Below are 25,056 nucleotides of genomic sequence, written 5' to 3'. Positions count from 1 at the left end.
AGCAGAAGTTAAATAAATATTTGCAAAATTAATGAATAAAATGTATCAACAACATAAGAAAGTTACTGGGCTCCATGCTTCACTTTCTTCTTGGTGCTGTGATTGCAGCAAACCTGCGGTTCCAGCTATATTAAGGCTGAGGCAGGAGGATTGCTTAAGCCCCAGTCTGAGGAACAGTGAGTTCCCCATCTCAAAATTAAAAAAAAAAAAAAAAAAGGGGGTTAGCATAGTACCTGTCCTATGAAGATTGTGGAAGTTCCCCTATTTAAGGACCAGGTAGGTAATGGGTGCTCCCATAGGGTGAGTGGAATGCTTTGACACAAGGGCAGGAGTCACTAAGGCTTTTGCAGAAGAGGTGACTCCTCATTGGTTGTTTTGGCATTGGGATGATTTTTGGGGGGGATGGGGAGTACTAGGGATTGAACTCGGGGGCGGTTGACCCCTGAGTCACATCCCCAGCCCTATTTTGTATTTTATTTAGAGACAGGGTCTCATTGAGTTGCTTGGCCCTCACATTTTCTGAGGTTGGCTTTAAACTTGTGATTTTCCTGCCTCAGCCTCCCAAGTCACTGGAATGACAGACATGCACCACTGAGCCCAGCTTGGCACTGGGATTTGAACCCAGGGGTACTCTATCATTGAGCTACAACCTTAGTCGTCCCATCCTTCTTTTTTTAAAATGTTGAGACAGGGTCTCACTAAGTTGTGGAGACTGGCCTCGAACTTGCTACCCTCCTGCCTAAGCCTCTTGAGTTGGTGGTTACAAAACGTGCACCACTGTGTCCGGCCTTATTCATTTTTGTAAAATGAATCACAGGTGGCTAGTGGGAAAGGAGGGTGCCTGGAGCTATTAGAGGCTGCAGGATTGGTAGAGCAGATCCTGTTTGCCATTGGCCCCAAGGGTCATAGTCACCCGGGAAAAGAGAGGCAGCTATACCTGCCACCTCCTATGGTGAGCCATTTGGAATGTCCACCTATCAGAAGGCAACTCTCCATTGGGCAGTGAGTTCAGTTCATAAAGGGAAAGGGAAACTTACAACCAACACATGGGCAAGGAGGTAGCCACTAGGTGGCAGCAGAGAGTTAGCCGCCCCCCACCAGCCCTTCCTCCTTGACACAGGGGTTTGTCTTTAATTTGTCCACAGCCAAGCAGCTTACCACACAACACCCTTCACCAGCCTTGGTCTGAAGCGGCATGGCGTTGCAGCTGTCAGTCAAGCTAGGAGGGGGAGCTTCTTGGGCCTCCACATCCAAGCAGCCTGGGTCAGGGAGAAGAGGTCAAGAGCTGTGGTGGTGACTAGGAGAGGGGTCAGGAGAGCCTTCTGCAAATACACACCCGCACAGGGACATAGGTGCACACACCATCTGCCCAGGGATGCAGTCCTTAGCTGCCCCACCCTCCTCCTTTTTTTTTTTTAAATTTTGAGACAGGGTCTCACTAAGTTGTGGAGGCTGGTCTGCCTGGGATCCTGATACCAGAGGGGTTTAAACTGCTTTTTGATGAAAAGATAGAGGGGTAGAGGGAAATTAAGTGGCTTGCTTCTCTGGGATGATGTCCAGCTTCCTCCCATTTGTTTATCTAAATAATGCTGGGGATGTAGCTCAGTGGTAGAGTGTTTGTCTAGCATGCCCAAAGTCCTAGTTTGATCCCTAGCACTGCAGAAAAATAGTAATAAAAATAAAATAAATACTGCCCATCCTTCAAGGGCCAGCTCTCCTCAAGCACCACTTCTTTAAATCTTCCACACCCTGATCTCTGTTATCTCTGATCACCAGTTGCTTCAGGGATCAGCCCACCGCAGATGGCTTCCCAGTCTGACTCTTCAGACAACAGGCTCCTACAGGTAACAGCAATGCATATTTATTGAACACATGGATATGCTCAGACTATGGTAGGCACTTACATATACGAGGTAGGTTATTATTATTACACCCATTTGACAGATGGGGAAACTGAGGCATAGGGAAATTAATGAACTTGCACCAAGGTCAAAATCAGTAGCTAGTCTGACTCCAGAGCCTTTGCTCTGAAACACCACTCCACAACATCTCCTTGATTCTGCTGTTATCATTTTTGTATTCCCATAGAATTCTCCCTGAGCATTGGGCATACAGTAAACATGCCTGTTCAGCTGCAGGCTACCAGAACTGTGGTTCCTATTAGGGAAGATAATACCAAAGAGCCACTAGGTGGCAGCAAAGAGCCAGGCCCAGGCTCTCCCTAGGGCCTGCAGAGAAGAGCTAATTATAATTAAACATTTTGGTGCAGCTAGCTAGGCACTTTACAGACATCCCCTCTCCTCCTCTCAAAGGGCTTTGTAGATAAGTGCTGTTGCTTTCCACTTCGCAAGGAGGAAAGGAGATTGGGGCTCAGATGGGTTGAGAAATTTGCTAATGTCAGGTAGCAGGAAAGCTAGGACTAAGCCAGGTCTGCCTACACCCAAAGTCCCTGCCAGTTCTGAGATGAGCCAGGGAACCCCACAGTGGGGTACCTCTAGGCTGAGTGGGTTCCACTACCCTCCACCCCAACCCCAAGGGGCACAGAAACTCCCGAGGAGGAAGGTAGCTAGCCCAAGGCTGGTTCCAAGGAGGTTACCATATAAGAGGCCCCACAGATGGGAGTTTGAGACAGGACTTACAGACCATCAGAACTGGAAGGATCACAGACACCACAGGGCTGTGATGGTTACTGGACCAACTCTCTGGCCCTTCACCACCATGCATATGGAGGCTTCTGATGTCAATCATCCAAATGCCTCCACCCGGCTTCAGCCTGGCCACCCCCTCCCTCTGCCCCTGCCTTCATTTGGATGTTGAAATCTAGATGGCCTGACCATGTCATCTTCCAACAACTCTTTTATCACCTCCACACCTAAACTCCAAGCTCTGGTAGACGGGGCCTGGTGCTAGCTGTCAGTGGCAGTGGCAGGACATCCAGGTGCAGTCATGTACAAGAAGCTGAGGGTGCATGGCCCAGGGGCCCATCAACCCTTGGGCCTCTCATTGTGACCAGCAGCAACAGGAGAAACAGATGAGGGGCTCGAGCAGCAGTAGAGACATCGGGACTTGAGCTTCGGCACTGGAGATGCTCCTGGCTGGGGCCACTGGGATGGCTGGCTTCAGGACTGCAGGGGTCCATCTGTGGGCACTGCTTCCAGTCTGCCTCCCAGACAGCCCCTCTCCCCCAGTCCCTCCCAGGGCTCATTCAGCTAGACCAGCTCCTCTGAAAATACACATCTTGGGTTTATTTGGGGATGGGCATTGCAGGATCAGGCACTGTTTCTTTCTGCCAGGAAGAATCATGACCACTTGCTCAGCTCACTTAGCACTTCAGGGGGATGTCCCTGCAGGTCCCCTCCCCATGTCCCCATTTCCTGCACACATGTCTACCCCCCTCCCTGCTCCCTGAGTCTCTCATTCTTTCACCAGCCGGTAGATGTGGTGTTGAGCCCCATGCTCGCTGGCTGACACCTCAAACACATATGCAATGCATAGCAGGGTCTCCTGTGTGTCTCTGTTGGTGACTACCTGTAGGAGAGACAGAGGAGACACGGTTAAGGCCCCACATGGGGACGCCATGTGTGCCATCCGCCTACGGACCACAGTCCCAGGCCTGCGGCCCCCGCCCGCACACCTGCAGGATGGTGAAGTTCTCCAGCACGCTGTTCATCATGTACTTCTCGGGCAGATGCTTCAGCTTGTGGATGAAGTTGATCATGTATTCGCAGAGTGGGGACCGGTGGATGCGGTATGAGTAGTGGCCATTCTCATAACGAGCATACTCTGTCTGCAGGACCCAGAGGACAGTAGGGGCTTAGATTCCCTTCACCTGCCTCCCAGGCCTCATTCACAGGAAAGCTCCCACAACCAGTCACTTTCAGCAGGAAGAAAAGGCAGGCGGCCTAGAGGCCTGCGAGCAGGGCCAACCTCTGAAGTTCACTGACATTAAACCAAGTCTCCCTCCCTCATTAGCGACCAGTGAGGGGAGCTTAGAGACCCAGGAGTGGCAGCAACAGATGAGATGGAATAGGTGCTTCTCAATTCTGGCTGCACACTAGGGGACTATGGGGCAGAGAGTACCCAGGGACCCTTGTGGGGCTAGAAACCTATTACGGTGTGGATGTGAGGTATCACAAAAGCTAATGTGTGAGACAATGCTAGAAGGCTTGGAGAGAGGAATGGGATAAGTGGAGGAACTCTGGATGGGAGAGAGGGGAAAGGAGGGGGCGTGGGTATAGGAAAAATGGTGGAATGAGACTGACATCATTACCCTAGGTACATGTATGATTGCACAAATGGTGCGACTCTACTTTGTGTATAACCAGAAGTGAAAAATTATACTCCATTTATGTATAATTAATCGAAGAGCATTCTGCTGTCAGGTACAACTGATTAGAATGAATGAATGAATGAATAAATAAATAAGAGGGGAAAAGGCTGAGAGGAGAAATGATTGGGTCGTAGTTTTAACCTAATGAGTAAATTAATCCCTGATGGGATTAACTGGGTGGTGGCTGGAGGTAGGTGGCATGTGGCTAGAGGAGGTGGTTCAATGGGGCCGTGGATATGGGGTATATATTTTGTATCTGGCGAGTGGAGTCTCTCTGCCTTCTGATCATCATGTGAGCTGTTTCCCTCCACCACACTCTTCCCCCAAGATGTTTTGCCTCACCTTAAGCCCCGAGGAATGGAGCTGGCTACCTAGGGATTGAGACCTCTGAAACCGTGAACCCTTAAATAAACTTTTTCTGCTCTATAATTGTTCTTGTCAGGTCTTTTTAGTCACAGCAGTGAAAAAGCTGACTAGAACAAAGCCCCATGTACCTGGACTCTGGCAGTAATCATGGGAATCTACACACATGGTGCACACACAACTCTAGAAATCGGGACCAGATTGGTGGGTTAGATTGACATCAACTTCCTGATTACCAGCGAAGTTGCCCTGTTCTGTGGGAAGCTTCCAGTGCAGGAGTAGGGGGGAGGTATGTGGGATGGATTGCAGGCCTGTCCAAAATTTTTTAAATTAAATAATTTGGGCCTGGCAGTGTAGCTCAGTGGGAAAGTATTGGCCTAGTATGTGCAAAGCCCTGGATTCAATCCCCAGCACTGCAAAAATGAATAATAAATAAATTTGCCATCACCTGGTCCCCACTCCATAGATGAGGGTACACAAAATGAGTGGGGGGTAGGAGCTGTTGATGCATTTCAAAGGCCCCCCAGGTGATTCTAAGGTACAGCCAGGGTTGGGAAACTCCAGGACAGAATATCTCTTGCCTGCTGCTGTCATCTGGTTGTTCGGCATGATGTAGCTTATCAGTAACTGATGGTCTGTGACAGTAGGATTTCATTAACTCAGACCATTAATTTCAGAGGAAAGAGGGGAGGATGGCATCTAGCCTGACATTGCAGCAACCTCACAAGCCTGTGGCACTGCACAGGACTCAGGGACACAGGTGTTCTGGAATGGAGGCATTTCATCCCATCTCCTGGGCCACTGTGACAGAGAGATACCTTGTCACTTATTTAGAGATAAATGAAGGGTTTTATCATCCCCCACCCCACCCCCCCGCTCCCAAACATCCATCAGAAAGCAGGGGGGCTGATATTTAAACCCGGGTCCTCAGAATTTGTGGCCCCATTACCCTGCACCCCTGTACTGGCAGACCCCACTACCCTAAAGGAAGTGAAGTTTCTGCCACACTCACTAGTGTGGGTCTCTAGGGTACTCAAAAATTGAGGAACAGAGACATGAACAGTTTTTAGCATTCGCGGAGTAAACAGTGAGCAGGAAGCAGGGATGAGATCCTGGAGCCCTGTTCTTGACATCTTCTGCGCCTGCTCTCAGAGAGGACCTGGGGATGCCTGTAAGGATGTGCTTGGAAGAGGGGTCCCAGGGTGGAAGGGTTAGTGGTGGCACGCAGAGCTGTGCAGGTAACAGGGAGCTTGCTGATGGTTCACAACTAGAGGGCGCTCTTCCCCGACGCATACAGAAGCCATGTGGAGCCCACCTTCCACAGGGAGGCTCTGAACAATCCTGTCCTCAGGAGATCCCCAGGGAAGGAGGCCACTCAGCCCTCATGCCCCCCACACACCCACCCACCAGGGTGGCCTCCTACCTCAACTTTCTCCACCACCTGCTTGCCGAATGAGCAGACCTTGGTAGAACAGGTGATTATCATGTTTTCGGGACTCTCATACTGGCTGGAGACTCCATAGAAGGAACTGCCCTCGTCCTCGATGTTGGTGTTGAGGTCTGCCTGCAGGGAGACATGGGAAGTTAAGGACATGGTCAGTAGCATCAGCAGAGCCCTCTCAGACGAATAGGCTCTGAGTCGAGGGGCCCCTCAAGGTCACAGTGCAACCTCTTGGGCTGGGAAGAAATCAGGAGGGCTTAAAAAGAAAGTGTTGGACTGGCCGTGGCACATGACTGTTATCCCAGTGGCTTAGGAGGCTGAGGCAGGAGGATTGCAAGTTCAAGGCCAGCCTCAGCAACTCCCTGTGTCAAAATATAATGGGTTAGCTGAGTGGTTAAGTACCCCTGGGTTCCATTCCTGGTACCAAAAAAAAAAAAAAAAAAAAGAATGTGGACAGAGTTGGAGACGTAGCTCAGTGGCAGGGTGCTTGCCTAGCATGCATGATGCCATGGGTTCCACTCCAACACACACAAAACATGGACTATAGATGTTGGAAAGCTTCCAGCATTCTCTAGCCCCAGGCCTGCTGTGAACTATGGAAAAAGAGAACACTGGGGCCTACATTTGCTTTAAGCTACTGCCACCTGCTCAGATACTATAACATCTAGTAAGTAGGTTCCCCAATTTTGTTTCTAGAATCTTTGAGTTTTACAGTCTGAGTTTGTTCTTAACAAACTGCAGACATACAAATCCTTATCATTTTTATTTTAGTATGAATTAATTTATTTATTAGAACCTTTCGAAAGTCAATGTTAACAATGAAGAATGCATGAGAACAGAAAGCCAAAACAGGGGACTGATAGAGAGGATGCAAGGGACATCTCCAGGTCTCCTCCTCTGGCCAGCTGGTCACCAGATCCTACTGATGCTCTTTCAGAAATGGCTCTGGGGCTGGCCTCTCGTCCATCTCTATGGCATTCTGAGCACAGTCACCTTTGATCTTTGCACATTTCTCTCTCTCAGCCTCCAAACCAACCTCCCCAATACCAGTCTTCCCCGCCTTCTGGTTCATTCTCTTAACTGCTGAGATTTGCCTTCGGAAACGAAGTCTGAAACCTGGGGTGGCAACTATAGATCCAGCTACTCGGAGGCTGAGGCAGGAGGATCACTTGACCCCAGGAGCTCAAGTTCAGCCTGGGCAGCTGGCTCCAGGGGTCTCCATGAGCCCTGTTGCTGGTCCTTTCCACCCACTCCTCACAGGCCCCAGGACACCCTGCTCTTGTTTCCTGTCCAGCTGGATATGGAGCTGATCTGAAGTTTATCTGCAATGCTTCCCTCTTAGTAAAGGTGGACTAAGTGGTAAAGGGGACGGGTAAGGTGGACTGTCAACAGCACATACACACCTCAGCCTCAGTTTAGCATGAGGCTCCTTAACAGCAGTTAGGTCTTGCTCAAGGTCACATGGCTCAGGCTGAGGTCGGCAGGCTCCATCTGCAATGCCTGTCTCAACCCAACAAAGGGAGGCAGGCACTGTATAAGCCAAATCGCTGCCTTGGGGACTGAGGCTGGAATTGTATTTCTGAAACTCTAGGCCATTTAGGGGTGCCCATATCCAGAACTCAGGCCCCACATTAGAATACTTTGCTTGTCAGGACTCAGGAGACGCACAGGCATCATGAAAGGCTGCTTCTTAGGGTGAGGCCGCTCCACCCACCCACACAACTGAAATCAAAAACTGCAGTGATGAAACAGAGCACAGCCCTACACATGTATTGGGAGTGCAGATCATGGTCCAGGTTATAACCCTCAGGATTCTTCTGAACCCAGATAAGGTGATTCCCAGAACCCCAGGAAGATCTGAGAATCAGGTCCAGGCAGTTCTACTATTGGCCACTAGGGGGCACACAAATACCATTTCTCTCCTTTTGGAGTTCTCCAAGAGCAAGACCTTCTGTAGACCAAAGGGTGTTAATTGCCTTATGGCACAATAGAAATATTATGGAGCCACAAAAAGCGCTAGGAAGTACCTGTGTTTGTTATTGTGGATGAACAAAACACAGTGAGTGAGGAAAGCAGGCTATGGAATAGAATGAGGGTGTATTCTTTTTAGGAGGTTTTAATGTTGAAATAGAATGGTATATGGTTCAGTGAGTTCCACGTTGGTGTTAATGAGGCCATTAGGAGGAAAGCAAAAGAAAAAGAATTACAGCAGCATTCAAGCCAACGCTCAGACTCTGAAACAAACAACTGTGTTTATTCAATACCCTCCCACCCTTGGGTTGGCCTCAGTTTCCCCTCTCTGCCTCTGTTGTGTCCATTGTGAGTCCAAGAGGGAAGGCAGTCCTGGCAGAAGTGGATCAGGCCTCTGCTGGGCCAGAATTCATTGCAGCCATGGTCCAAGATATTCTTGTGAAATAACAGGTAAAATGGGGTAAGAACCTGGGTTTTCTCTGTCCCAGTTTCCCTGTCATATGCTCCTTCTAGAAGGCTGAGTTTGCCAGACTGATCCTAAGAGGGGGTTAGGGACCATTTGTGTGCTCAGGACACGCTGCAACTAGAAGCTCATGGCAGAAATGTGGATTATGCCTAAAAAAATGCCAACAGGAGGCCCAGCTGCCTGGGAAGGGCCAGCACCAAACATGGGGTGAGACCAGGGCATTGAATAGTGACCATTCTCAGGCAGTAGCCACTGGTGGCCTGCTCTGATCAATGCTACATTCATGCATCATCTGCCACATATCCCACTATGCCCCTCACAGTGCCTTTTAAATCAATTCACTTTTATTCCTTGATTTCATTTTAAGCAATCGATCCATGAAAGTAAAGATTCTATTTTTCCCATGTAAGTGTCAACAATCACAGAACTATTAAAGAAGAAACGTCCATGCGTGTGCTACCTAACGCTGTGCACCATGTTAAGAACTGGCTGACATCCACCCTCTTCCCCATACACAGAAACTGTTATCCTATCCCAGAACCCTAGTGTCTATTTGTACACTCCATTTCATTGCTCTAGGCTGTCATGACCTATCTAGATGGAAAGTTCCCTGGGGAGCAAGAACTATGCTCTCTCCAAGCCCTTGGAAAGTGCTGGTACAGGTGGGCCTTCAGTAAATGTTCCATGAGGCAGACTGACATGACACATGCCTGTAATCCCTGCTACTCGGGTGGCTGAGGAAGGACTGCCACACTGGAGGCCAGCCTGGGCAACTTAGAACCTGTCTCAAAATAAAAAATTCAAAGAGGGCTGAGAATGTAGTTCAGTGGTAGAGCACTTGCCTAGGACGGGCAATGCTCTGGGTTCCATCCCCAATACCCCCAACTCCTCCCTTCACAAAGTTGCATGCTGCTGATCCACCTCTCACCTCCGGGTGGCACTGCATGAGAGGAGCCAGGTTCCTTGGTCTCAAAAGAACCCATTTATCTACTTTGGGGAGTTGGGGGATACTCCACTCCATCTCAAATACAATCTAGGTCTTCTGTCATCACCTCCCACTCTCTTGGCCCTTCTAATCATTCAGTTACCCATTTATCCAGTCCCAGCCCAGCACTGCTAGGGACAGTGAGGGCAGAAAAAAGTTGAGGCAGTAATTCTGCTCTCAAGCAATTTGTACCTAACTGGGAGAGCACGTAGAACTGGTGAGCTGGTGGTCAGGTGGGAAGAAGGGGGGAGAGAGGAAGACACGGCCAGGTCTCAACAGGAGAAGTCAGCCCCAGAACCAGCCTGGGGTTGCACTGCACAGACCCAGGAGGCAAGGGCCAGTGACACCAGCTCACAGCACTGCATCTTGTCCTCAGTGCACAGACCCTTCCAGTTTCAACCACCCCCTTACTGCAGCTGAAGTATAGGCATTTCCCCTCCACCCTTAGACCCCCACTCCAGACACCTCTCCCAAACAAGTTTTCTTTTCAATTTTCTCAGCCTAAGAAAAGAAGAAAGCTGCCCACCCCTTCTCACCACCCTGCCCTCTGAATGCCCCTTTCTCCTCTCCTTCCACCCTATTCATAGCTGTGCGTGCGGGTGGGAAGTTCACAGGCTGTGCCTGGAACAGGTGTGGAGGATCGGGTGACGGACAGATGAGCCAAGACAGCCGCAGCCGGGTGTGGGGGCCTGGAGGGGCTCAGATTCATTGTCATGTGCTGGTATGTGCCTGGGAGAAATGTCAGGGCCCAGAGGGGAGTGGGCTGGGATGGGAGGAAGGCCTGGGGCACCCTCCTGCCACTGTGGCTCAGCTCAGGCCCTGTCCAGCATTTCACCATGTGGCCTGATGTTCATGACCCCCACTGTACAAGAATCTCCTCTCCCTGTCCCAAGGACAGTGGCCTCTGCTGGTCTCACAGGCTACTCAGTCCCCCACTCCAGGCCTGCAGTACTCATCAGATAGTGTTCGGCCTCTGCACCTTCTCTTCCACCTCTCCTGCAAGCAGATGCCATTTCCACAGGGGCCTTCCCCTGGCAGGCCACGGATCTGTGGATCATTGTCTCCAGAAGAACCGTGACTCTCAGGGGAGGGAGGAAGAAACTTCGATTGGGACATCAAGGTGCCCCCAACCCCACCCCATGAGGGTGCTGATCATGGCCCCTGGACGCCTGGAGAAAAGGAAGCAAGCAGAAAAAGAGAAGCCAGCTTTGGGAGAGTTGGCACTGTTCCCTGCCTGAGTGGCTTCCTTCCTCCTTGCAGGGCCAGCGCACACAGCTGATGGCAGGAGAGGGAGAGAGCGGGCCAGGGAGCCGGGGAGCCGCCTATGTCTCCTAGGTCTCCCCATTAGCAAGCAAGCACGTTCCCCTTTCCCTGCTTGTCGTGCCTCTACCCTCCCTCCCCACAAGGACTGACAGATGGACAGATGATTGCCAAGGTGCCCTGGCCTCTGACATGCCCTCGCTTCTGATTTCACTGTCCTCACAGTGCCCAAGCTACTGGCACGGAGCAAGAGCCTGGCTCCTAGGGCTCAGGGGAGGGGTGGGAGAGAAAGGTGGGAGGGGTGGGGGAGGGGAGGGGTGGGGGAGACAGGGGGAGGGGTGGGGGAGGGGAGGGGTGGGAGGAGGAGGGGGCAGGGCCTCCCCTTTGTCGCCACAGCCCCTTGTAGCTGGGGACAGGAAACCGCTGACTTTTCAGCCCTCCGCACTCTCCAGATACTGGATACAACCCAAGACCCCAAGATCCATTGTGGATTCTCCCTATCTTTAGGGAAGACAAGCCCCGACTCCCACCCCTGCCTGAGAGCACGGCAGAGAGCCAGGCACAGAGCCGCCTGTCATCTGCCTGACCCAACTTCCTTGGTACCAGACGACCAAACCTCTTCTCTCATGAATCCCCACCTCTGGCCTCCTCTGAGGAAGGAGAGGACATGGGCCATGAGCAAGGTGAGAAGAGGATTCTGACTCTCCCTTCCTATCTGCCAACTTCCATCTCCGAGGAAGCCAACACTTCCACTTTCTAGAAAGAAGGTCTGAAGTCTGGAAAATGCAGGAAGCCCAATCGCTCCACACCCGACTAACTACACAGTCAGAGCTGTCTACTCTGGCCAGGTCACCCTCTACCATTCATCCGGGGCCTGGAGTTCTGTTTCAGGCAATCCAGAACCTGCTTCAAGCCCCAACAACAACACCAGGATCCTGCATGGAGTGGGTGAGGGGATGCTGGGCACTTTATAATGGTTCCAAGCACAACACTCAGGCCTGACTGTTTGGGTCTAGGTCCTGGTTCTGGCACTATGACAGACTGGATAACCTTCTAGCAAGTTGTTTAACCTGCCTCAGTGAACGTGCCTCAGTTTCCCCTCTGCAGATGACCTTATTGACTGGACCTACCTTTTGGGATGTGGCAAGGATTCCACATGAGAATACTCACAAAATGCTGAGAAGAGTGCTGTCGTGATCTTTCGGTCTGCCCTGGCCTGTCCCACAGCAGGTGCATAACAAAAATGACCAAGGGAAAGAGGCTCACCTTGGCTGGGTACCTCAAAGCCAGGTGCTTGCTTGCCCCCTGCCTTGGTTACCCAGTTGTGAAATGGGGTCTAAAACAATCCTCATGTGGGAGGCGGCAGGAGAATACAGCTCGGCTCTGTGGTAGAGCCCTTGCCTGATATGTATCAAGTCCTGGATTCCCATCTCCTTCATGGAACGGGAGGCGGGAGGCGGGGGAAGAGGAGGGAAGGAGGAAGGAGAAGAAGAGGAGAAAAAGAAGAAGAAAAGAGAAGGAAAAAAGAGAAGGAGGGGGAGGAAGGAGAGGAAGACAAGGAGAAGAAAAATATTTCCAACAACTAAACCTTCTCCAGGGTAGTGTTACCCCGCCAAACTCAACCTCCCTTCAGACCCCAACTGCACCCTCACGTCAGCTGCATTAGTGCCAGGAAAGGGCCACAGATGACCACACCCAGCCCCTTCTTCCCAGTTGAAGCCAGACCTCGGCAGGCTGGGCATGGGTGTCTCCAGGAGAGCACCAGGGGCCTCCCCACACATACCAAGAACCGTGAGAAGCTTCTGCCAATTAGTGACAGTGCTAATTGGTGTCCAGGACAAAGCCTCTTGATTCTAATTCCCATATCTAGGGTTGGAAGGGAGAGTGGGGAGAAGAAAAGTAGAAGTGAAGTGGTTTAAGCCCTTCCTGAAAATAAGCAGGCCGACATCCCGACTCACTCGCTGCACCCCGAGGTCAACCTTTCTGGCTGAGGCCCTAAAGAGGCCAACATCTCTTGTCTGGTCTGGATCACAGAGACTCCTCGGTCTCCTCCTTCTAGACTGGATAGGTGATTTTTCCAGCTGAGCACAATTCTGGCCTTATCATGATCCATTTAAACAGCCCCAACCCCTCATTACCTAAAGAGGAGAGATGACAAATATATCCAATAAATGCCACTATTTTTCCTTGCTACACCCAAGGCAGGCATTACCAATCAATCTGGTACTTTTGCTTCTCAACCCAGCATTCCAAACAATGTCTGCCAAAGCATTGGATGGGATACTCGGGTTAAACCCATTTTCGTGAGAATCCGGCCATACAAGTTTATTTTTCTTTCCTTCTACAGACCCAACTAGAATGATAATATCAAGGAATTTTTATTTGGGGGGTGAAGGGGTACCAGGGATTGAACTCAGGCTCAAACACTGAGCCACATCCCCAGCCCTATTTTGTATTTTATTTAGAGACAGGGTCTCACCGAGTTACTTAGCACCTCACTGTTGCTGAGGCTGGCTTTAAACCCATGATCCTCCTGCCTCAGCCTTCTGAGCCACTGGGGTTACAGGTATGTGCCACTATGCCTGACTCAAAGAACTTTTATTAAGTTGCTGTACCACAAATAAGAAGAAAATGGAGAGGAGACCAGACTGACAAGAGTTCAATACATTTCAGTAAACTGAAGGCTTAATTAGGACTTGAATAGCTATTATTATTATTATTATTATTATTATTATTATTTTGTACTAGGGATTGAACCCAAGGGCACTTAACCTCTGAACCTTTTAAAAATCTTTTTATATTTTTTGAGACAGAGTCTCACCAAGTTGCTTAAGGCCTTACTAAACTGCTGAGGCTGGCTTCAAACCTGCCATCCTCCTAAGCCACTGGTATTATAGGCATGCACCATGGCACCCGGCAGGACCTGAATGGATTATGCAGGGAAAAGGAAGCAGAAGCTTCCAGATAAGAAATGAGCTAAGCTGGTGGCTCAGGACTGGAGGGACCATTAGAGTGGGGGCCCAGGGAGGCACAAGCTGTGACACAGGGACTAACATCCATACATAGGATGCTTAGGCCTCCACACACAGGTAGAGGACCAAAGGATAATTATATCTGAAATTAAAGAAGGGGGGCCTTGGGTCTCAGGAACACTGGGCACAACAAAAAGTACAAGAAGAGACAGGGAGAGGATGGGGGCGGTTAAGTGAGAACCAGTACCAGACATGGCCAGCCCCCCATCCCTTCCTCCATCCCAGCCCTCTGGCCAAGAATATACCTCCCAGGACATCCTAGGAGTCTCTCTGAAGAAACTGAATCACCTCAGAGGGGAAAAAAAGGTCTAGCAAACAGTAATATTTATTCAGTCTTCTAATAAAACAGCTGGCTCCCTGTCCCCAATCATCTTAAAGTGAAGCCACCAGGTGACAGTGCACCTCGCACACACAGCTCCCAGTCACTGCTAAATACAGACAACCAGGAAAAAAAAAATATAGGTACATTGGATTTCATCAAAATTAAAAACTTTTATGCTATCAAGAATGTGGAAAAAAATGCGATTAGGAGAAAATATTTGCAAATCATATATCTGATAAAGGACTTCTATCTAAAATATATAAAGATCTGCTACCTCAATGATAAAAATATACATAGCCCAATTTATTTATTTTTTTTTAAAGAGAGAGAGAGAGAGAGAGAGAATTTTAAATTTATTTTTTAGTTTTCGGCGGACACAACATCTTTGTTTGTATGTGGTGCTGAGGATCGAACCCGGGTCGCGCCCAAGCCAGGCAAGCATGCTACCGCTTAAGCCACATCCCCAGCCCCATAGCCCAATTTAAGAATAGGCAAAGGATCTAAATAGACATTTCTCCAAAAAAGATATACAAATGAGCTGGGCACAGTGTCACGTACATGGAGTCCCAGCCAATAAGAAGGCTAAGGTGCAAAAACCACTTGAGCCCTTGGGCTCAAGACCAGCCAAAGCAATGTAGGGGACAGGGGGTGTAGTTCAGTGGCAGAGCACATGGTTAACATGCACAAGGCCCTGTGTTCAATCCACAACACCATAAAAGGCAGGAAAAAAGATATACAATTGATCAATATGCAAAATGGTTAATTAAGGGAAGAAAAGATGCTCATCCTTTGTTATCAGGGTAATGCAAATCAAAGTCACAAGAACTACCATGCCACATCCATTAGGATAGCTACCATCACAGAGAATGAGAATATCAAGTGTTGGTGAGGATGTGCAGAAGCTGGGAGCCTCAGACACTGCAGGTGAGAATGTAAAATAGTGCTGCCGCTTTGGAAAACAGTCTGATAGTTCCTTAAAAATTTAAATAGGTAGGGCTGGGGATGCAGCTCAGTTGGTAGAGTGTCTGCCTCACATGCACAAGACCTTGGGTTCAATCCTCAGCACCCCCCAAAAAAAGGTAAATAGGATCTGGAGTGAAGTTCAGTGGTAGAGAACTTGACTAGTATGTACAAAGCCCTGCGTTCCATCGCCAGCATTGCAAAAAAAAAAAAAAAAAGTATAGAGTGTGCACATCTATAATCCTAGCTACTCAAAGGCTGAGGCAGGAGGATTTCAAGTTCAAGACCAGCCTTAAAAAGTTGTTTATTATCTAGATTCTTTACCCAGTCAAATATCAAGCGATCAAGTATAAGGATACAGGAAAATGACATTTCAAACAGGCAAGGTCATTGATCTGCCATGCATCTTCTCTTTTTTCTTTTTTGGTACCAGGATAGAACCCAGGGGTGCTTTACCACTGAGTTACATTCCCAGCCCTTTTTATTTATTTTCTATTTTGAGACAGGATCTCACTAGGTTGCTACACATCTGTTCTAAGAAGGTACTATAGGATATGCTCCAGCAAAATGAGTTGGGTACACTAATGAAGAGAGAACTATCAGATATCAGAAACTGTAGGTTCAATAAAGGAGAGTCTCCAGATGACAATTATAGAGTAATCAGTTCAAACAAGAGCAGGAAAATAGAAGCATTTTGGTGGGAAGAAGATTTCCAGGATAAATCTGGAGTAGATAATTTAACTATGAAAACACATAAATTTCTTTTCTTTTTTTTTTTTTTTTGGTGGTAAGATTTCCAGGAGAAAGGAGAAATGAATAAATTAATAGATTTAGCAGTTGGGAAAAAAACATTTTTTTCTATTTATATATGGTGGTTCTAATAAAGCAATTTGTAAAATCTTTAAAAATAAGCTTATTTTAAAATAAGTAAGGGTAAAAGCCATTTATTTACAAGGAAAAAAATCCAAAAATTGTACAATAAATGAACATGATTTTTTTTTGGTTCATTGGTGATCAATCTACATTGTCAAAAAAATGAAAAATGTTTTATTTCTTTTACTAAAGTACATAACTTATTCCATATGATTACATTGGGATAATAAGGGTAAACATGATATCATAACTGATATTTTTTAACATTTTTTTTTTTGGTACTCGAGATTGAACCCAGAGGTGCTTAACCACTGAGCCACATCCCTAGGCCTTTTTAAAATATTTTATTAGAGACAGGGGCTCACTGAGTTGTTAAGTGCCTCACTAAGTTGCTGAGGCTGGCTTTGAACTCACAATCCTCCTGCCTCAGCCTCCCAAGCTGCTGGGATTACAGGTATATGCCACCGTGCCCTGCTCATAGTTGATATTTTTTACCATAATGAAACAGGTAATGTCTTAGTCTCAACATCAAAGTGTAGCAATATAAGCATATTATTTAAAATTCAGGTGATAAAACTCAAATAAACAGCTAACATTTATAGACATTGTCTCTGGGACTTGGACATGGGTGTAGGGTGGAACAGACAAAAATCTGATATTTTCATTATAAAAGCCTCTTAGAGTAGATAATCTAACTATGAAAATACATTAATTTCTTTTCTTTTTTTTTTTAGTGGTAATGGGGGGGGTACCAGGGATTGAACTCAGGGGCACTCAATCACTGAGCCACATCCCCAGTCCTATTTTGTATTTTATTTAGAGATAGGGTCTCACTGAGTTGCTTAACGCCTCGTTTTTTGCTGAGGCTGGCTTTTTTTTTTTGAATTTTAATATTTTTTATTTTTTAGTTATCAGTGAACACAACATCTTTGTTTGTATGTGGTGCTGAGGATCGAACCCGGGCCGCACGCATGCCAGGAGAGCGCGCTACCACTTGAGCCACATCCCCAGCCCTGAGGCTGGCTTTTGAACTCGTCTCCACCTGCCTCAGCCTCCTGAGACACTGGGATTATAGGTGTGAGCCACTGTGCTCAGCCTACATTGATTTTTTAAAAAAGATCAAGTTGGGTGTTGGTGACACATGCTCCTAATCCCAGAGAATAGGGAGGCAGATATAGGAGGAGCACAAATTCAAGGTCAGCCTCCCCAACTTAGCAAGGCTCTTATCTCTAAATAAAAAGAAATGGGGTGTAACTCAGTGGAAAAGCACCCCTGGGTTTGCACTCTAGGAATGCAAAAAATAAATAAACAAACATATAATAATTTTAAAAAAGATCAATGGGCTGCGGAGGCAGCTCAGAGGCAGAGTGTGTGCTTGGCATTCGAAAGACCCTGGGTTCAATCCCCAGCGCTGAAAAAAGAAAAGAAAAAGACCAAGTAAAAGAAAAGATGACTTATTTTTCATCACAGCATAGATTAAATGCAGACTTTAATAGAATCAAGACCTTCTAGGATCCAAGTCACCTTCCCAGTTTTGTTATTCCCTCTCACATAGCTTCCCCCAACACCTTCCCACTTCCTTCCAAGTTTGGGGCTCACATGCTCCCAGGCTATACTGGGGGCCCCATCTCTGCCTGTTGGATTCTGCTCACCCCTAGGGCCAGGTCCAACTTCCATCCTGTTTGCAGAACCAGCTATTCCTGTGAGCAGAGTGTGAAAACGTGGGCCCCGGGGGCCATTCCAGTGCTTGCCTCTTCTGGAGAGAGCCAGCCTTGTGGGCTTAGTTGTGAATGACAGCTGGCCTTCCCAGCAGGGGCCTGAGAGCCACCTGGAATGATATATATATATATATATATATATATATATATATATATATGTGTGTGTGTGTGTGTATGTGTGTGTGTGTGTGTGTGTGTGTGTGTGTGTATACGCTTTTGTGTGAATACTTCCTTTTCTAGGACAGTAAGGCTTTCAAATTATCAAAGCAGAGCAAAGAGGGGTGAGAACTGCAGAGCAGAGGTATTAAAAGGAGCCTGGCACAGTCCCCTGGGCATTAACAGAACTGAAGGGGCAGGAAGGGGAATGTGGGTGGGGCCACCCAGGCCGGGTGTCCAAGCACTTAGGATGTTCAAAGGCTCAGAGTGCGGAGGACTTCCTGCCTGTCCTCAGGGCTGGCTTGGTCAGCACTGCTCGGACTCTCCCTGCGTCCCTTCCCTATGTGTACTGGGCCCCTGGAAGGCAAGCTCCCAGAGTGGGTCTGCACCTCCTGGCCCCAGGAAAGTGTCTATGGATGGGCAGTACCTGTCCACAGGTGGAGTGGGGAGAACAACAGAGGGCAAGTCCATGGTGTGGACTGAGACATCAGTATTTCTTCTGGGGTGGCCTGGCTGGAGCAGCTCTGCAGGATGAGCTATATTCTAGTCCTACTCTCCCCTTTCCCAGCTCTGTTCAGTCCAACTCGCCCTGGAGACACACATTGGGACTGGCTGTCCATCTCTAGCCCCAAAATCAATCTGGAAATTGCCATGCGAAGACCTGACCATGTTGACTCTGCTCCCACCCCGTAGGGTCCCCTATACGTCTTTTTCTAGCACTATGATCTCCCTAAAGCCCCACTTCCTGCCCAGGCCTGGAAAAGGGACTCCTGGACTGGGGCGCGGTCCAGTGGTGGAGCATTTGCCTAGCATGAGTTAAAGCTCTGGGTTCAGTTCCCAGAACCACAGGGAAAAAGAAAGAATTAAGAAATAGAGGGAGGGGCCACTTCCTATCCTTCCGGCTCTCTGGCATCACACACAGGTTCCGGGACTTATTTCCCTCCAGAGGGGGGCCCTTTTGCACTTGCTTCTCCACTTTTCTCTCACGCAGCCCCCACAATGACAAGGACACCTGTACCCACTCTTTCCCTGCTCTCACCGTTGCGGATGCGCTGGGGAAGGAAGGAAAGGTTTACCCAAGGGCTTACCCAGAACTTCACGAGAAAAAAGGCATTGGAGGGTCCCCGTTCAAAGAGCTCCTTGAGCCCGCCCTTCTTCTCTGGGAACTTGTCGTAGATCTGGCGGATGTCCACGGCTTCGAGGTAGGGGTCGCTGTAGCTTGGACTGGACTGGCCGATGTGTACGAACAGGTGCTTGTTGTACTGTGGCGGGAAGAGTGGTCTGAGAGGGGTGCCAGGAGAGGCGGGCACACAGGTGAAGTGGACCAGAGCTGGTGCTCACCCGCTATGTGACCTGGAGCAAGTCACTTCACTTCTCCCATAGGGAATACAGAAACAGAATGAGTGTATGTGATTCATGGTTCCTCTGCCAAAAATCAACTCAGAATGTCACAGCGGCATCCTGTCAGCAACCTCCTCCAGTACTACTCTGGCCCTTGCAGGGGATGCTGGTCACCCAAGACGTGGGACATTGAAGGGGCAATCCGAGGATGGGCTGCCACTCCTTGCTGGTGCCTCAAAGGATGTGGATCAGACACAGGAGGCTTCCCAGCTTCCTGACAGCCCCTCCGAGGCAGGGAGTGGAGGGAAGGGTGTGGGGCAGGGCTGGAAGGAGGGAGGAAGAACACAGGACAGGGCGGGGGCAGGAAGCAAGGGAGAGCTTGGGATGGAGGCACTGCAGCATACAGGGAAAGAGGGAGGACCAAGGCAGAGTGAGGAAGAAAGGGACGAGAAGAGGGAAGGGCCAACGAAAGGAAAGGCTAGAAAGGAAGAGGAAACCAAGATTATGCCCAACATGGCCAAGTGCAGAAGGGCAGCAGGCACGAGAGCAGAAGCAGGGAGAGCTGAGGGGTGCGGGGGCAGAGGGCCTACCGTGTCTGGGTCCTGCTGCTGCTCCAGGAAGGCGGAGAACTCCAACATCCAGAGCTTGGAGCTGGCCACACTGCGGCCCTGCCACGGGGGTGCTGGGGGTGCTGAGGGCGATGGGGTGGGTCCTGCAGGAGACTCAAACCCTGCAGAGGGTGGGAGAGGCTCAGGAACCCGTCCACCTGCCCTCCCTGCTATACCCCCTGCAAGGGCTCTGGGCCCCACAAGTGAGGACCGTGCCTGATGGAAAGGGCAGTGCCAGGCACAGGCTCGGACATCTCGGGAGGGCTAGCCTGGTACAGCTCAGTGGGTCAGGCCTCTGCACAGAACTGAACTCAAGGGAGACTAAATTCTGACGGGGGCTGGGGGCCTGCTGGACTGCAGGGCCTCTAGAGCAGACACCGTTGGGCTCTTGGTCTCCTGCAGCTTCTGGCCCAGGAAGGAAGATAACCAGAGAAAATCGATTCTTACAATATGACATGAGCCCCTGAAAGCAGAAGTTTTCTGCCTGGTTCCAGCACTGAGAAAAGAACCTGGCTCAGAACAGGCATGGGATACAAGGCTGCTAAGGAATGAATGAATGGGACAAAATTGACAAGGTGTGCCCTCAGCACCAAGAGGAGCTCCTAGTCCCCTTGGAAAAACTCTTCAACATTCAAAGAAAGTGCTGTTTGAGAGAAGCAAGTAGGAAGCTCAGGAAAAAAGGGCATTCCAGACAGAACAGCAAAGGCAAGCGCGTGGGGCTGCAATCGGCTCACTGAGGTTGAAACTCAACACATGGTAAAAATGGAGGGAGGAGGGAGTGGGCCAGGGGCAATAAACTGAGGCTGCAGAGATGGCCTCTAGGGTGCCTGGTCAACAGGATGGATTTCACCGGAGAGTCCAGGAAAGCCACTGGAGATCTGAGGCAAGGAGTGAAATACTCAAGTTGGATTTTTTTTTTTTTTTTTAGTTTCTGGGCAAACACTCCACCACTGAACTACAACGGCAGGCAGGTGAGGCAGCTCCCTGGGGCAGAGGCACTGCCTTGGAGCTTTGTGCAGCCAGGTAGCCCTGAGCACAGCTGGGGAGGAGGACAGCAGTACAGGCTCCCCAAGGAGGACAACGGCTTGGCACAGGGGTGAAGAGTACACACTAGGGTCAACGAATAGGGTGTGGGCACAAGACGGGGATATATGGTCAGGGCACATGACAGAGTGGCACCTGAGAGTGACATACAGGCGTCCAGTTACTGGGGGCCTGGGATCAGGGCAGGAGCCTCAGGGAATGCACTGCCAACTCACCTGGCAGAGGCAGTGGAGGCTGGACAGTATAGGTTTGTTGAGAGAAGGGTTTCACACTGTGGGAGAGAGGAGAGAGGAGAAATCAGCGACCTCAAGCAGGGGCCAATGCCCTCTGGGTGGCAGGCCTGGTGACTGGCTATCAGTGAATCATGGTGGCTTTGGCCTCCCATTCCCTCCAGTTAACTCCCTTGGCATGCATGTTGGGGCAACCCATCCTGTTCTCTCCTCCCTGGCCCACCAGAGAGCTGATTCTTAGGTTATTTCCTTTTGGATCCAAAGCCCTAGCCCCACCTACACCCTGGACAGACATGAGTTTCAACAAGTGGTACCCCAGGGGGTCAGCATGAAAACAGAGCCATGTTGATGCCCAGGAGCAGGAGACCCAATCCCTAGGCTCAAGGCTATTCTGAAAGTCTGACCCCAGCCTGCAGCCCCACTCCTTCCAGGGGAGCCAGGCTCAGTCTCATGAGTCATGTGTTCAGACTGGTTCAGGGAGCAACTAGTAGCAGAACGAGGCCATACTCACTCATGGGATGTTCCAGCTTGGCCTGGCAAAGCTCCTTGCCAAAACTGAGGAGGCAAAAGGGGCAAGGTCAATTATATGCACACAGGGGCCCAAGGTGTGGGAGAGACAAAACTGGACCAAATGGGAGGAAGGAAAGCCAATACCCTTGTCTAGCAAGTTAATGCCAACAGACTATAGCCGCATCCACAAAGTGTGTTTTCAGGTACATTAGTCTCTGGAAAGATTGTCAATAAGATACTCCATGGGAAAAAAAAAAAACACCTAGGTTTGCTAACACTGCACACTGAATTCCCTATAAAGATTCACAGTGCACATGAGCACTTTAGGCTCTGAAAAATCCTAGAATCAAGAAATCGAGGCCAGGCACAGTGGCGTATGCCTGTAATCCCAGCAGCTCGAAAGACTGAGGCAGGAGGATCTAGAGAGGCTCTAAACAACTCAGCGAGACCCTGTCTTTAAGTAAAATATAAAATAGGCTGGGGGTGTGGCTCAGCAGTTGAGTGCCCCCGAGGCTGGGTGCAGCTCAGTGGTACAGACTGTGCTTAGCATGCATGAGGCCCTGGGTTCAATCCCTAGCATCAAAAAGGAATTGATTTAATTCCAAGTGTCCCAAACTTACTTGCCCACACAATCATCTTGTGTCACATCTATTTAACATGCTATTGGCCTACTCCTGTCTGGAACACACTCTGAAATACAATGCACAGAAGCCCATGGACTACTATGGGGCCTGCCCCTTGTCCACAGGCCTAGGGCAGTGTGGTTGGTGCATCTAAGACCCATATGATCCCTACAGCCAAGACACAACTTGGGAAGGAGGAGTGTTTCTGGAACATTTTCTAAGTGTGGCCAACTTGACCATGGCTGAAAGGCTGGTCATTAGGCTGAGAAATTGAAAATCTAAGCAAGGGTTTGTTTCTGGACAGCTCTCCACCTAGAAGGGGGTGGTGCTGGGATCCTGAGCAGGAGGAGTGGGGACAAGTAGTGGCCAGCTACTAGGGACACACTGATGCTATGCTAAAGCCTCAGACTTTAGCTTTCTCATCTGTAAATTGGGCTGTCCCTCAAATGGTCACACCTTTCTCCTTGTTCAAGGTCTGCCATGTCACTGCTAAGGATCCCAAGAAGATAGCTCTACCCACTGAGCCATGACTCAGGGTGGTCCTGTGCCCTGGCTTCCTCCTTCCCCCCTGGAGCTCCTGGACGGATAGGACTCAAGTGAGAGTGGCTGCTGGACAGGCTGCTGCTCGTATTTGTGCACAGAGAGGGGAGAGAGGAGAGAGGAGGACAGGGCTGGTCTGGCCTCTGGTTCTAGGCTGCCCCACTTACCCCTGAGACTGCTGGGTAGCCTGGGCCCCGGGCGAGGGCCATTTTATTGTGGAAAGCTGTGGCCGAGATGATCTGGGCGGACGACATGGCAGCCATGCTCTGCAGGGCCTTGTCCTTAGCTGCCTGATCCTGGGGGAGACATTGAAGGCAGTGCCTCAGTGAGGGGGGCACCTGTCAGGCCCAGGCAAGGTAGGTTCTGGCCTCAGGGTGACAGGACCTGTCCCACTGCCAGTGGCCAGAGCCTAGGAACCATATCTTAAGTCTGCAATGCCACTAACACATTTTATGACTGTGCATGCCACTGGGTTCTCTATGAATTCCCTCATCTGTCACAGCCTCCGCACACCACTTGTCCTGCTAATTCCATCAGAGCTCAGACTGTGGAAACCGTGCCAGACTGTAGCTTTCTTCTTTCTCTCTTCTTTTTGGCAGTGCTGGGATCAAACCCAGGGCCTCGCACATGCTAGGCAAGTGCTCTACCACTGAGGTATATCCCCAGCCCTGCATTTCCATCTTAACAACCATGAGAACACCTTTAAAAATCGGGGTCTTGGGCTGGGGGTGTAGCTTGTGGTAGAGGCCTTGCCTAGTACACGCAAGGTCCTTGGTTCCATCCACGGCACTGCAAAAGGAAAAAAAAAAGAAACCAAGAGTATAGGTCTCTTCTGCCTCGTCCACCACTGTACTCTGAACCTCAGCACCTGGATGGTGGTGGATGATGCCTAAGTAGCTGTTGGATTCCATGCTCTGCAGGGCCTTGTCCTTAGCTGCCTGAAGAGGGATCATCTTTGTCCACATGGACTGTGTGGAGGAGAGGACAATCTTTTAGGCCCTACTTGTCTCATCCTGCCCTACGGTGTCCCCTTTGCACTATAGGCACTTACTTTTCATATGTCAAAATGTAAATAAATATCCCTGCCTGTCTTTGTGGACTCAGAGGGTCCAAAGAATGTGTTCAGCCTGCACAGATCTGAATAAATAAGCACTTAGAAAAGCCTTTAATATCACACTAATAACAATAATCACCAAGTTGGGAGTGTAGCTCAGGGAGTAGAGGGTCCCTCTAACATATGAAAAACCCTGGGTTCAATCCCCAGCAGTGCAAAAACAAATAAGTACACGATAAATAAATAATTTTGGGTATAGGAGCACCTGCAATCCCAGGTACTCGGGAAGCTGAGGCAGGAGAATCACAAGTTGGAGACCAGCCTGGACAACTTAGCAAGATCCTGTTTCAAAATAAAATTTTAAAGGGCTGGGATGTAGCTCAGTGTTAGAGCACTTGTCTAGCATGCATGAGGCCCTGGGTTCAACCCCCAGTGCAAGGAAAGAAGGAAGAAAGAAAGGAAGGAAGGGAGGAAGAGAGAGAGGGAGGGGCAATTACAATGTTACATAAGCTCAGGTAACCGTCCCTCACTCTCCAGTCTTTAAAATTGATATGACTTGGGCTGGGGTTGTAGCCCAGAGGTAGAACACTTGCCTTGCAAGCATGAGGCATTGGTTCGAGCCTCAGCACCACATAAAAATAAGTAAATAAAGATATTTTAAAAAATTGGTAAGACTTTCTCTCCTTCTTTTGTGCTGGGCATGGAACCCGGAACCTTGTGCACGTTGCTAAGTACAGCACATGCTTTGCCACTGAGCTCTATCCCAGCTATGATGAACTTGTGTGCGTGTGTGTGCACATGCACATGCTACTAGGTATTGAACCCATGGACTCATACATGCTAGTCAAGTGTTCTGTCACTGAGCTACATCCTCAGCCCTTGGGAAAAAATTCTTTTAAATTCCAAGATAGGGTCTCACTAAGTTGGCCAGGCCAGCCTTGAACTTGTAATCCTCCTGCCTCAGTCTCTTGCAAAGCTTGGATTAGAGGCACATGTAAACATGTCCAGCTTTATTCCTTATAAATTACCCAGTCTCAGGTATTTTGTTATAGCCACAGAAAACTATCACAGTCCAGACTGGCACAGAGTGGGTTCTGTCAACCAAGAGGACAGTGGCAGACATGTCAGGGCCTAGAAGCACTCAGCAACACAATGGAAAACGTGGGAAACATTCTGAGTGCTGACTCATCTGTCACTCAGACAAAGCAGTGAAGTAGATGATGTCTGAA

General features: G+C 49.3%; 1 protein-coding gene across 3 annotated transcripts in view; it reads right to left on the bottom strand.

Annotated features, from left to right (window-relative positions):
* Positions 1-3,230: 3,230 nt before the first annotated feature.
* Tead4 (TEA domain transcription factor 4) overlaps positions 3,231-25,056 on the bottom strand; it is a 67,539-nt gene continuing 45,713 nt past the window's right edge. For all 3 annotated transcript variants that reach the window (XM_076854031.1, XM_076854030.1, XM_076854029.1), the window contains 8 exons: positions 22,941-23,069; positions 21,612-21,655; positions 21,086-21,141; positions 19,809-19,948; positions 18,966-19,139; positions 6,117-6,257; positions 3,635-3,787; positions 3,231-3,528 (listed from right to left, as the gene is read on the bottom strand). In XM_076854031.1, coding sequence (XP_076710146.1) covers positions 3,415-3,528; positions 3,635-3,787; positions 6,117-6,257; positions 18,966-19,139; positions 19,809-19,948; positions 21,086-21,141; positions 21,612-21,655; positions 22,941-23,036 — 918 coding nt within the window. In that variant the 5' untranslated portion in view covers positions 23,037-23,069 and the 3' untranslated portion in view covers positions 3,231-3,414. The remainder of the gene's footprint in view (positions 3,529-3,634; positions 3,788-6,116; positions 6,258-18,965; positions 19,140-19,808; positions 19,949-21,085; positions 21,142-21,611; positions 21,656-22,940; positions 23,070-25,056) is intronic.

The sequence above is a fragment of the Callospermophilus lateralis genome, chromosome 4 (genome assembly GCF_048772815.1).
Source record: "Callospermophilus lateralis isolate mCalLat2 chromosome 4, mCalLat2.hap1, whole genome shotgun sequence".
Classification (NCBI taxonomy): domain Eukaryota; kingdom Metazoa; phylum Chordata; class Mammalia; order Rodentia; family Sciuridae; genus Callospermophilus; species Callospermophilus lateralis.
The sequence above is the reverse complement of the archived record's forward strand: the minus strand, read 5'-3'. Positions and strand labels throughout refer to the sequence as shown.